The 13,672-nt window shown below is 39.0% G+C and overlaps 1 protein-coding gene across 11 annotated transcripts in view; it reads left to right on the top strand.

The window, feature by feature from the left end:
• The first annotated feature begins 18 nt into the window (after nt 1–18).
• Nucleotides 19–13,672, top strand: part of DCAF6 (DDB1 and CUL4 associated factor 6) — a 143,343-nt gene continuing 129,689 nt past the window's right edge. For 6 of the 11 annotated variants that reach the window (XM_003928092.4, XM_010338698.3, XM_003928093.4 and 3 more), the window contains exon 1: nt 480–805. In XM_003928092.4, coding sequence (XP_003928141.2) covers nt 709–805 — 97 coding nt within the window. In that variant the 5' untranslated portion in view covers nt 480–708. Of the gene's footprint in view, nt 297–396; nt 806–13,672 lie in introns of those variants that run through there. The other 5 variants (XM_039480647.2, XM_039480645.2, XM_039480644.2 and 2 more) reach the window with 4 other exon arrangements.

Genomic DNA, 13,672 nt, shown 5'->3' with positions numbered 1-13,672 from the left:
AGTCGAGAGGGAAACTCCTTCTCCTCCCTGCCCTCGAGGCCATGTTGGAGAAGGGAAAGTGAAGCTGCGCCGGCTCTATTGCCCCTTCACTTTGATTAACCAGGCCCGTAGTTAAAATGGGCTTTTCGGGCCTTCCGTGCCTCAACTAAAAAGGATGCCGTACAATTCTCTCGCTCCTTTTGACTGAAGACTCGAGAGCGAAAGACCGCAAACCTGCGTCTCTTCTCTCTCTACTCCTGTTTTATCCCTAGCGACTTAAGGATCTAGCTAGAATGGCCTGAATGCACTCTTCCAGGGTGAGGGCAGCCGCGGCGCGCACTGGCCTCAGTCCCCAGGTGGTCGTCATCTCGCGAGAAAGCCTTGGCGGGGAGGGTGTCCAGGACGAGGAGAGGGAGGAGTCGCCATCACCTCCGCCTCGCCTCCGCCTCCGCCTCCTCCTGTTGGAGGGTGGCTGAGGGAGGAGACTGTTGCTGATCTTTGGATGTTCTGGTTAGTCTGAGAAGGAGAGTATGAGGCGAGCTCCGGCCCGGGTGCGGCCGGGCTTCGGGGGCCCAGGCGCCGACGCTGCCACCGCCATCTAACGCTGCGCCCTGGAGGCCCGGCGCGCGGATGGTGCCGGTGCGGCTCGGGTGTTGATCCGGGTGTCCCCTCCCCCTCCTCCCCTCCCCCACGCGGTGGTCTCCCCTCCCACCCGGCTCAGGCAGAGCCATGTCTCGGGGTGGGTCCTGCCCACACCTGTTGTGGGACGTGAGGAAAAGGTCCCTCGGGCTGGAGGACCCGTCCCGGCTGCGGAGCCGCTACCTGGGTGAGCGGGGGCCCCGGGGCGGAGGCGCTGAGGTCGCCGCCCAGAGTGGGGGAGGGGGCGCGCCTCTGGGGCTGTTGGAGGTGGGACAGCGCCTCGGCGGGGGCGCCCCGAGACTCTGGGGTGTTGGGTGGAGCTTCGGTCGCCGAACCCCGCGCCTCCCACAGTCAAGCCCCCTGTGCCTGCTGCCAGCCGCCGCCCTTGCTGGGTTTCCCTCGGAGGGCCGGGCGGTGGGCAGAGGTGTTGGGGTCGCTAAAGGGTTAGGACTCCGGAGACTTGCGGAACCTCCAGGAGCTTGCGGCGTTTAGAGCAAAAGTTGGGTCTTTTGCTCTTTTCCAGGGCGTTTTCCTCGCTCAGCCGAAAAACCTAAGTTGTTGTTGCCCACCTTCGCCTTCAGTCTCCAGGGGGTTTAGGTGTCGGCTGCGACGCGTTGGCCACCCTCAGGGACTTCACGTTCCACACAGAATCCGTGTAAACTGGTTTTGCGGCGCTGAGCCAAAACCTAAAAGTGATAGCTGAGCTCTCCCCACCCCCGCGCGCTCTTCCAGTTCCACTCTGCTCTTCAGTTCGTTTTGACCGCTTAAAGGTGGTGTTGTGTTTCACGTTCCTCTTCCCACCCCTGGAAAACACACTTGGCATTTACAGTTTCTTAGTTAAGCTTTCTAAAAACAACCTTCAGTACTTGAGGGAGCAGTATTCCACTTTTTTTCGTTTTGCATAACATGTCTTTTTTGTTTTTGAGGATTCTGGGTCACGCCCGAGTCAACGAAAAAGTTTGGTGTCTTAAAAATGGACGTACTTAGTAAAAGGTCTTTTTTGTTTCTTCCTGTATACTCTTACTCTTTTTATTTGGAGATACGGCAAAATCAAATAAAAATTTTTCTTTCCAGTTTTGCCATTTGGTGGGTAAAAAGTGTTTGTTGCTGTTATTTGTTTTTGGTTTCAAGTAAATAGAAGAAAATGAAACCTCATTACAGCCACCAGTTCTGGTTTGTAAATTATTTAAGGAAAGTTAGCATGCAGTTTTAAAATTCTTTCTTTTTAGTGTCTCAAGTAACATATGAATACATTTTGTTTGTAAAAACTCAAAAATGAACCAAAAATCCCTTTGATTCCTCCCACTTAATTTCACTCCGCCACCCTTAGAAATATTTTGTTTTCTGAATATTCTTCCAGACCATTTTCTTTGCATTGTTTCAAGCACATGAGTACATGTACAAATGCTAGGGGGAGTGTGTGTGTTGTGTGTGTGTGAGAGACACCTGAATACATGGTGGCATGTTGTAAATATTGTTTTCACTTCTTCACGTTTTGGAAATCTTAAAGAGATTCATTCTGTCTTTTAAATTATTATGTAGTGTTTAACATTATGAAGTACCATAATATGTACTCAGCCTTTCTTCTTTAAGTGGATGTTCGCCACTGCTGGGATTACAGGCATGAGCCCCTGTGCCCTGCCCAATCCTATCCTAGCACTTAGAAAGGCCAAGGCAGATGGATTACTTGAGGTCAGGAGTTCAAGACCAGCCTGGCCAACATGCTGAAACCCCGTCTCTACTAAAAATACAGAAATTAACCCGGTGTGGTGGAATGTGCCTGTAGCCCCACCTCTGAGGGAGGCTGAGGCAGGAGAATCGCTTGAGCCATGGAGGCTGAGGTTGCAGTGAGCCAAGATCGCAGCAATGCACTCCAACCTGGGCGACAGAGGGAGATTCTGCCTCAAAAAAAAAAAAAAAAAAAAAAAAAAAAAAAGGTCAAATTCCATGTTAGGATTTTACTATGGAAATAAGATTCTTTTTTAGGACTTCAGTATTTAAACATTATGATGGTCGTAGGGTTGTAGAGTATTTTTCTGATACAATTTCGTTATTTTTATTTCTTCGAATTTTTAGCAGTGAATTACTGCTAAATAGTAAAATTAGGATAGGGCAAATGGATAATTATGGATAATTTTTCTTGTAGATTTACATTTCCAGTTATTTCATCATAGCATGTACCCTTTCAGTAACTATTCAAACTTTGTAATTGATTTTACTTAAACTGATTGATTACCTCCTTTCTTCCCATCAAAGAAAATTATACTTCACAAAACTTCCTATTGTGTTGTGGGAATGAAGGTGAATACTTTCCCATATGTTATTTAGGACAAAAAGATGTGTTTACTTACAACTCCCAAATTCACAAGATTCACCTGGGCCAATTGAGCATGGATTTAGAGGATAGGACAGGGATTTTAATCTTTGTGAGCCTCATCTAAATTTCAATGTAGGATTCTTTTTTCCAAGGGAGGTGGGGTGGGGGGACAGGGCGAGGCCAGGTCTTGCTGTGTCCCCCAGGCTGTAGTACAGTGGCACCATCGTGGCTCACTGCAGCCCCCACCTCCTGGGCTCAAGGCCATTCTCCCACCTCAGCCTCCTGGAATTTTTGTTTTGAAGAATAATTATCAAAGTCTGGAGTCAGAGATACCTGTAGGTTTAAATGTTTAAATGTAATAGTTTCTCAGATTACTTTATACTAGGTGTAGAGTAGTGCTTTTGGAAATCAGTTATTTATTAGCCACACACATTTTATTTTCCCATGTATATACAGTTTTGTAAAGATAAACATTGTTAATAAAAGAAAGTATTATTTCAATACATTGTTTCTACTCGTATTTCTTTCCTTTTGGACAGACTCCTACAACTTTCTAACCCTTCTAAATTAAAAGATAGTAATTGATGAAAAAGTAATTTTAAGGTACTTTTCAAGGGAGTTATCTATTATAATGTATAAAATGTGTAAGTTATGATTAGGCAGCCAGTGACGATTTTTTAGTGGAGATTAAAATCTCATCTTATTATGAAGTCAATGTCTTTTAAGTATCCTTAGAGTCAGTATGTTCTGAAATGGTTAATTTTGCATGTAGATTACTCTTTAGTGCATCTTGAATACATCTACATTCTAGATTACCAGGTTCTTCATAATGTGTTGCCAAGTTACAGTATATTATGCAAAGATTAGTAACTTCTGACTTTTGCCTCCTTTTTTAGCTATTGGGGAAAAGTTAGTGGAATATTCGTATTTTGTTTCCTTAGTCTTGAAATTTCAATGAAAGCTGAAAAATGTATGATTTTAGTATTGAAAAATCACTATCAATTGTAACAAACAGAATATGCTGATAATTCCTTAAGGCAAGATACCAAAGGCATATTAACAATCATAACAACTATAGACACTGTGATAGCTCTACTGTGGGTTTCACTGCTTCCTAAAATAGGATGAATCAAGTTAGAAGTGCTTAGAAGGTTTAGAAGCTTCTGGTAGCATAGAGCTTATGTTGCAGGTATGCTGTAGATCAGTGTTTTTAAAATGTTTTTAAAATGATCCATGATAAAAATACATTTATGTGGCAACCTGTGATATACACAACAAAAACAAAGGATTCTCTAGATGTAAATTAAGGCTTACTAGATGGGATGCATTCTGTTCTTTTTCCTGTTCCTCAAACTGTTGGTATTGAAACAGTAGAATATGCACTACTGAGTCTCAGCTTGAGGTTTGGAAAATTGTTCTAGATAGTGTGTAGTTCTTTTAGTTATAATTTAATGTTGCTTCAGGTTTAGGATAGGTGGGCTTCCCCAAGTACTTGAAGGAGATTAAAGAAAAAAATTTTTTAAACACTCCTGATGGCTAACACGGAAGATGTAACTAGTGAAACTTAAAGTACATTTTGAAAAAAAAACAACTAGGGTGGAACACTTTTAAATCTTCATTTCTTGGGTAGATATCAACTGTATGATTCCTGAGTTGTATAAGTATGTTTAACTTTATAAGCAACTTTTAGGCTGTCTTCCAAAATGCTTGTACCATAGTACATTCCCACCAGCAGTATACGAGAGTTCCAATTGCTCCACGTTCTCATCAGCATTTGGTATAGTGAGTCCTCCTAATTGTAGCCTTCTTGGTAGGTGTGTAGAAATGTATCTTGTTTTCATTTGCATTTCTCTCTCTCTCTCTTTTTTTTTTTTTTTTTTGAGTCAGTTTCCCTCTGTTGCCCAGGCTGGAGTGCAATGGCACAATCTCGGCTCACTGCAACCTCCACCTCCCAGGTTCAAGCTATTCTCCTGCTCAACACTGGTCTCCCCCTGCCCCCCTCCCCCACCCACCGACTTCCAAATAGTTTAAATTACAGGCATGTGCCACCACACCTGCTTAATTTTGTAATCGAGATGGGGGTTTCTCCAGGTGGTCAGGCTGGTCTCAAACTCCTAACCTCAGGTGATCCGCCCTCCTTGGCCTCCCAAAGTGCTGGGATTACAGGTGTGAGCCACCAATTTGCATTTCTCTAATAATTAATGATGTTGAGTATACTTTCGTGGGTTTTGTTTTGTCATCTGTATACTTTGGTTAAGTGTTCAGGTTTACCTTTTTAATACTGTAAGAATTCTGTAATTCTTTATATAACAAGTCCTTAATCAGCTATGTGTTTTACGAATATGTTCTCCCAGTTTGTGTCTTTTTCTTAACAGGTTCTTTTTTTTTTTTGAGACCAAGTTTTACTCTTGTTACTCAGGCTGGAGTGCAATGGCGCGATCTCAGCTCACCGCAACCTCTGCCTCTTGGGTTCAAGCAATTCTCCTGCCTCAGCCTCCTTCCTGAGTAGCTGGGACTACAGGCACGCACCACCATGCCCAGCTAATTTTTGTATTTTTAGTAGAGACGGGATTTCACCATGTTGACCAGGATGGTCTCGATCTCTTGACCTCGTGATCCACCAGCCTCGGCCTCCCAAAGTGCTGGGATTACAGGCGTGAGCCACCGCGCTTGGCCCAACAGGTTCTTTTATAGTTCATACTTTTTATGTCCTAAGAATCTTTACCTAATCCAAGGTAACAAAGATTTTTATTTTTTTTCCTGGAGAGTTTTCTCTTTTTAACTCTTACGTTTAGGTCCGTGAACAATTTTGAGTTAAGTTTTGCATATGTTGTGAGAGTCAAGTTTCATTTCTTTGCATATTAATGTGCATTTGATCCAGCAGTATGTGTGAAAAGACTGTCTTTTTTTCTTTGTTAAAAATCAATTGACCGTAATGTATAAGTCAATTTCTTAGCCACAGTCCATTGATCTAGCTTCGTGTCTTTATAGTGAGTGTTGAAATCAGCTAGTGTGATACTTTAAACTTGGTCTTTTTTGTTTTTTCATTGATAATTATTCTGGCTATTCTTAACCCTTTAAAACTGCATGAAAATTTTAGAACCAGCTTGTCAAAAAGACTTGGGATTTTGTGTTGAATCTATATATTATTTTAGGGATAATTGACATGTTTACAATAGTGAATCTTCTCATCTATGATTCTGGTTTATCTCCATGTATTAAGCATTTTTTGATTCTCTCAGCAGTGATTTATATTTTTGAGTGTTAGGTTTATCCTTAAATATTTCATATTTTTAATGATATTTTAGATGACATTTTTATATATTTTTACTTTTTATTGGTACAGATTTACAGAGTACATATGCAATTTTGATATATGTATAGATTGTGCTGTGGTCAAGTGAGGGCTTTTAGGGTATCTATCACCTGAATAACCTTCTTTATACCCACTAACTAATTTCTCATCATCCTCCTACCTCCTACTTCCTTACTCTTCCACTCCATTATGTATCATTCCACTGCCTGTGTCTATGTGAACACATTTTTTTAGCATACACTTACGAGTCAGAACATGTCATACTTGTGTTTGTGTGCCTAGCTTGTTTAACTTTAGATAATGACCTCCGGTTCATCCATATTGTTGTATATGACATGATTTCATTCTTTCTTATGGCTAAATAGTATTTCATTGTGTATATATACCACATTTTCTTTACCCATTCATCCATTGATGGACACTTAGGTTGATTCCATATCTTTGCTATTGTAACTAGTGCTACAGTAAACATACTAGTGCACATATCTTTTTGATATGTTACTTTCTTTTTTGTACAAACCTGGTAGTGGGATTGCTGGATGGAAAGGTAGGTCTATTTTTAATTCTTGGAGAAATCTCCCTGCTGTTTTGCATAGAGGCTGTACTAATTTGCATTCCCACCAGTGATGTATAAGAGTTTCTGGATATTAGTCTCCTGTTGGATGAATAATTTGCAAATATTTTCTGTTATTCAACAGAGTTGGTTGTCTCTTTATTCTGTTGATTATTTCTTTTGCCATACAGAAACTTTTTAGTTTAATTGAGTCCCATTTGTCTGTTTTCTAGTATCTTTATAGTTTTGAGTCTTACATTTAAGTCTTTAATCCATCTTAAGTTGATTTTTATATTTTGGTGAGAGATAGGAGTTCAATTTCATCTTCTGCATATGTATATCTAATTTTCTAAGCACCATTGATTGAAGAGAGTTTCCTTTCCACAATATATGTTCTTGTTGGCTTTGTCAAACGTCAGTTGGCTGCAAGTATGTGGCTTTATTTCTGGGTTCTCTATTCTATTCCATTGACCTGTGTGTCTTATTTTTATAACAGTAACATGCTGTTTTGGTTAGTATTGTCTTGTAATATAAAGTCAGGTAATATGATGTCTCCAGGTTTATTCTTTTGGCTCAGCATTACTTTGGCTATTGGGATTCCTTTTTGGTTCCATATGATTTTTAGAAATTTTTTTTCTAATTTTGCAAAAAATGATCTTGGTATTTTGATAAGGATTGCATTAAATCTGTAGATTGCTTTGGATAGTATGGTCATTTTAATGATATTCTTCTGAATATCCAGTGATCATGGGATGTTTTTTCATTTGTGTCATGTGTCATTTCTTTTAGCAGTGTTTTGTAATTCTCCTTGTAGGGATTTTTAACCTCTGGTTAAATATATTCCTAGGGTTTTGTTGTTGTTATTTGTAGCTATTGTAAATGGGATTGTGTTCTTGATTTGGTTCTCATCTTGAATTATTATTGGTGTGTAGAAACACTACTGATTTTTGTATGTTCATTTTGTATCTTGCAACTTTACTGAATTCATTTACCAAGTCTAAGAGTTTTCGTGTGGAGTCTTTTCCTAGATATAATATCATGTCATCAGTAAACAGGGATAATTTGACTTCTTCCTTTATAATTTTGATGCCTTTTGTTTCATTACCTTGCCTGATTGCTCTGGTTAGGACTTCCAGTACTAGATTGAAGCATGGTGAAAGTAGGCATCCTTGTTTTCTTCCAGTTCTTTATTTTTGAGGTGGAGTTTTTTTGCTCTAGTTGCTGAGGCTGGAGTGCAGTGGCGCCATCTCGGCTCACTGTAAACTTCGTTTCCTGTGTTGAAGCGATTCTCCTGCCTCAGCCTCCTGAGTAGCTGGGATTACAGACATGTGCCACCACACCTGGCTAATTTTTTGTATTTTTAGTAGAGATGAGATTCCTCCATGTTGGTCAGGCTGGTCTCAAACTCTTTACCTCAGGTGATCTGCCCACCTCGGCCTTCCAAAGTGCTGGGATTACAGGTGTCAGCCACTGTGCCCAGCTTCTTCCAGTTTTTTAAGGAATGCTTTCTACTTTTCCCCATTTGGTATGATGTTAGGTTTGTCATATATGGCCTTTATTATTTTGAGATACAATCTTTCTATGCCTGGTTTATCTAGGGTTTTTATTATGGAGGTTGAATTTTATTAAATGCTTTTTTCATGTCTGTTATGATCATATGGTTTTTGTCCTTCATTCTGTTGATGTATCACATTTATTGGTTTGCATATGTTGACCCATCCTTGCATTCCTGGTAAAAACCCCACTTGATCGTCTTTTTGATTTGATGTTGGATTTGGTTTGCTAGTATTTTTGCATCGGTGTTGAGGATTTTTGCATCTGTGTTCATTAGTCTGTAGTTTTCTTTTTATTCTGTGTCCTTTGTTTTGTATCCTTTTCTGGTTTTGGTATCAGGGTAATAATGGCCTTATAGAATAAGTTAGGGAGAGATCTGTTCTTGATTTTTTTTGAAATAGTTTCAGGAGTATTGATACTATTTCTTCTTTGTACATTGGTAGAATTCAGCTGTGAAGCCATCTGGTACTAGGCTTTTCTTTGTTGGGGGATTGCAAGAATTACTGATTAATTCTTGCTGCTCATTATTGGTCTGTTCAGATTTTCTGTTTCTTCCTGGTTCAATCTTGGTAGGTTGTATTTTTCTGGGAATATATCTATTTCCTGTGGGCTTTCTAGTTTGTGAGCATATCACTTATTATAGTCTATGATGATCATTGTACTTCTGTGGAATCAATTGTAATGTCTCATTTTTCATTTCTGATTTTATTTGGCTCTTCTCCTTTCCTTTCTTGGTTAGTCTGGCTAGTGGTTTATCAGTTTTTTTTTTTTTAATCTCTTTGAAAAACCAGCTTTTCATTTCGTTGACTTGTGGCTTTTCTTAGTCCATATTTCATTTAGTTCTGCTCTGATCTTTATTTCTTTTCTTCTGCTAGTTTTGGTTGTGGTTTGTTCTTTCTTTTCTAGTTCCCTGAGGTGCATTCTTAGATTATTAATTTGTAATCTTTCTACTTTTTTGTTTTAGGAATTTATTGCTGTGTTCTTCTTAGCACTGCTTTTGCTGTATCCCACAGGTTTTGGTATGTTGTGTTTCCATTTTCATTTGTTTCAAAAATTTTTTAAAAAATATCTGTCTTAATTGCTTGATTGACCCTATTGTTATTCAGGAGCATATTGTTTAATTTCTATGTATTTGTATGGTTTGTAAAGTTTCTTTTGGTGTTGGTTTCTGGTTTTATTCTGCTATTGTCTGAGAAGGTACTTGATGTGATTTCAGTTATAAAAAATTTGTTGAGCCTTTGTTTTGTAGCTTAACATGAGTTCCATGTGCTGACAAAAATATTGTATATTCTGCAGTTGTTGGATAGAACATTTTGTAAATGTCTGTTAAGACCATTTGATCTTAAGTTTAAGTCCATTGTTTCTTTGCTGATTCTTCATCTAGATTATCTGTCTAATGCTGTAAGTAGGGTGTTGAAGTTTCCCACTATTGTATTACAGTGTATCTCTTTCTTTAGGTCTAGTAATATTTGTTTTGTGACTCGAAGTACTCCAGTGTTGGGTGCAAATATGTATTTAGAATTGTTATATATTCTTGCTGAGTTGGTCTCTTTAATATTATGTAATGACTTTCTTAGTCCTTTTTTTTTTTTTTTTTTAACTGTTTTTAGATACTTTTTTCTGTTGCGGTTTTTAGGATTCACTCTTTCTCTTTGACTTCAGACAGTCTGGTTATAATGTTGCCATGGTGAAGACCTTTTTTACATTGTATTTCTTTGGTGATTGCTGAGCTTCTCATATCTGGATCTCTGAATCTCTTAACTAGCAGTCACCTGTCCTGTGCTGTGCCAAGGATGAAATAATTCTGTGTTTTGTCTCTCTTTGGTAGAGTTTGTCACCCCCAAGTGAGAACTGAGGCTCGGAGAAAATAAGTTTGCCCAGCGTAAGTGTAGTATGTTTCAAGTCGGAAATTAAACTTAATTCTAACATTTCTTGCCCCAAGCATCTATATAAGTAATTATTAATTCTCAACTAGTCTAGTAAAGGAGATAGGTATGTGAATAAATAAATTACAAAGTTGTAATTTATTTAATGGTTTAATGATTACACAAACATTAAAAATTAGCAATAGCTGTGTGTTTATTGTCATTGAAATACATTCATCATGTGTTATTGAATGATAATACAGATTCCAGAATAGAATGAATATCATGATCCCAGTCATTTATTCACTGATTCAGCAAATGTATGTTGAACGCACACTTAGTGGTAGGCCCTGTATTAGGCATTTGGAATACATGAGTGAACGAAGGTGTGTTCTTCTTATGGAGTTTATAACCTATTAATATAGAAGGAATGCCAGAGTAGAGACAGAATTATAAGAGGAAGCTTGAAGTGCAGAAAGACTTGAGTTGGAAGCTGCAGTGGCAAGTTCATCCTTAACAAATGTGTAATTCTCAGAAGAAGATTCTTCATAGCTTTTTGGCATTTCTGCACATCTTGTGAGCAGAGGAACTAGTTGTTTTGTTCTGGACTATATTCTTAGTGAGGGTTATATAGTGAATAGCTTTGGAAGATACACCATCTCCCTCTCAAGCCAAGGACAAGTTTGTTGTTCAGTTTGATAATGTCTTCTTAGGGATAAAGGTCAGGCAGTTTTGCTTGATGTAAGATTTGGGGGCCGGGTGCGGTGGCTCAAGCCTGTAATCCCAGCACTTTGGGAGGCCGAGGCGGGTGGATCACGAGGTCGAGAGATCGAGACCATCCTGGTCAACATGGTGAAACCCCGTCTCTACTAAAAAAGTACAAAAAAATTAGCTGGGCATGGTGGCACGTGCCTGTAATCCCAGCTACTCAGGAGGCTGAGGCAGGAGAATTGCCTGAGCCCAGGAGGCGGAGGTTGCGGTAAGCTGAGATCGCGCCATTGCACTCCAGCCTGGGTAACAAGGGCGAAACTCCGTCTCAAAAAAAAAAAAAAAAAAGATTTGGGTTCACCCAATTCAAGATTTCTCAGCTGTGATTAAAACCCATTACATGCATGGTATCCATCCAGCCCTCTCCAAGTTGCCCTATGGGACTTGGAGGTCAAGAGGAACCAATGGGAACTTGAAGCTCATACTGCTTGCTGTACATGAGTAGTAAAATCGTTTTTTGCCTCTGACTTAGGAGTCTAGTGTCTTTTGCTAGCATCTAAGAAATGGTAGCAGTCTAATTGGTTACCTTGCAAATAGGCCAGACCCTTTGCAGCTTTTTTTTTTTTTTTTTTTTTTTTGAGACGGAGTTTTGCTCTTGTCACCCAGGCTGGAGTGCAATGGCGCGATCTTGGCTCACCGCAACCTCCGCCTCCTGGGTTCAGGCAATTCTCCTGCCTCAGCCTCCTGAATAGCTGGGATTACAGGCACACGCCACCATGCCCAGCTAATTTTTTGTATTTTTAGTAGAGACGGGGTTTCACCATGTTGACCGGGATGGTCTCGATCTCTCGACCTCGTGATCCACCCGCCTCAGCCTCCCAAAGTGCTGGGATTACAGGCTTGAGCCACCGCGCCCGGCCCTTTGCAGCTTTTAATAGCATTCAGATATGAGTTTATTTTTATTTTAATTTGAGGAGGTTCAGTTTTATTAATGTACCATTCTTATTTTATGGTGGCTTTTAGCTTCTATTTCTTGGTATTAACATTTAATTACTAAAAGGGTAGTGGATATTTTTGCTAGTTTATTCTAGAAGCACACTTTATGAGATGTCTGGACGATGCAATCAATTTTATCTCCAAAGTCACATATAAAAATATCATTCAAATGCTATCTATTCAACTACAATATATTCGGCCTCTGTACATGTTCTAATGTACAAATGTCATATATAAGAGTTCTTGCTAAAACAACTTACTTTATCTTCTGTTCTTATGTTCTGCAACCATTTTTCTCCAAACTGAGATGGCTAGAGTCATGTTTTCAAACCCACGTTTTAAAATTTTGACAAAAGAAGTTTCCAATACTTTAATATTTTAATGAGTTTTAATTGCTGTCATATTTTAATTTTAATACTTTGTTTCTTAACTCTTAATTTGTAACTCAGTGCGATTACCAAGCCATTGGCCAAAAGGAAATGATTTTTAAAAAATTTATATCTTTATTGCAGTTCTAATCTTTTTACAAGGAAAAATCAGATTTGAAAAGTTAAATATCTAAAGTACAACCTAGTTCATGAAAACACTTTACTGAATGTCTCTAGGTTGTTTTATTCCAGTAAATTTAGAAACCATAGAGCATCTCTCTCACCAAAATAAAAGCCCCCATAATTATCCATAATTATTTTTTAACCTATATGTTCATCCTTTACCTTGCCATCTTAGCAGTTAAATAACATGGAGACAGAAATAAAACAAACTGGCTTCAAGAGGCTCTTGATCTTTACATGGAATGGCAAGAAAGCCTAATAGAGAAATCTGCCCCTTGTGACAGTATATAGAAAGTATAGGCAGATTTAATTTTATGAGAGATCTCATCAGCCTGATTACTTAATTATTGTTCTTTGTTGTAAATTCAGCTTTCTTTCATTACAGCTTCTGAATAAACATGTTTTTTGATCTGTGTTTGGTAAAGATGTTTCATTCTTTAAAGGGACAGACTTCTCTTTTTCGAAGAAGGAACTTAATCTGTTTTTGCAGTATTTAAACTATTCTGCTATTGATGGACATTTAGGCTGATTTTTAATGCCAAATTTCATCATCGTAATGTTAACTTTAACATTTCTGAAATTGAGAGATGTTTAAAAATAGTTGGTGCTTACTGTTGCTTTATGCCATCCTATTTAAAATTAAAAACTTTACTCCCTACCTCCAGTCATCTTTTATCTCTTTTTTCTGCTTCATTTTTCTCCATAGCACTTATACCAATTGTTTATTGTTTTTCTCCTCTTATAAGCAGGCAGAAATCTTTTTGTTTTACCACTGTAAAATATACTTTATCTGACACAGAGTGAGTACTCAATAAATATTTGTTGAATGAATGAAAGAATGAAGGAATGTATGAGTGTTTATTGTGGCACAGATACTGTGCTAAGCCCTTTCGGTCCTTGCATCATTTTGTTCTTAAAATAACTGCATACTGGGCACAGTGGCTCACACCTGTAATCCTAGCACTTTGGGAGGCTGATGTGGGAGGATCACTTGAGGTAAGGAGTTTGAGACCAGCCTGGCCAACGTGGTCAAATCCCATCTCTACTAAAAATACAAAAATTAGCTGGGCATGTTGCTGTGTGCCTGTGATCCCTGCTACTCAGGAGGCTGAGGCAGGAGAATTGCTTTAACCTGGGAGGCGGAGGTTGCAGTGAGCTGAGGTCATGCTACTGCACTCCAGCCTGGGCAACAGA

This window comes from Saimiri boliviensis, chromosome 19 (genome assembly GCF_048565385.1).
Source record: "Saimiri boliviensis isolate mSaiBol1 chromosome 19, mSaiBol1.pri, whole genome shotgun sequence".
Taxonomy (NCBI): Eukaryota; Metazoa; Chordata; class Mammalia; order Primates; family Cebidae; genus Saimiri; species Saimiri boliviensis.
Note: the sequence above shows the minus strand (reverse complement) of the source record. Positions and strands in the feature narration are given on the sequence as shown.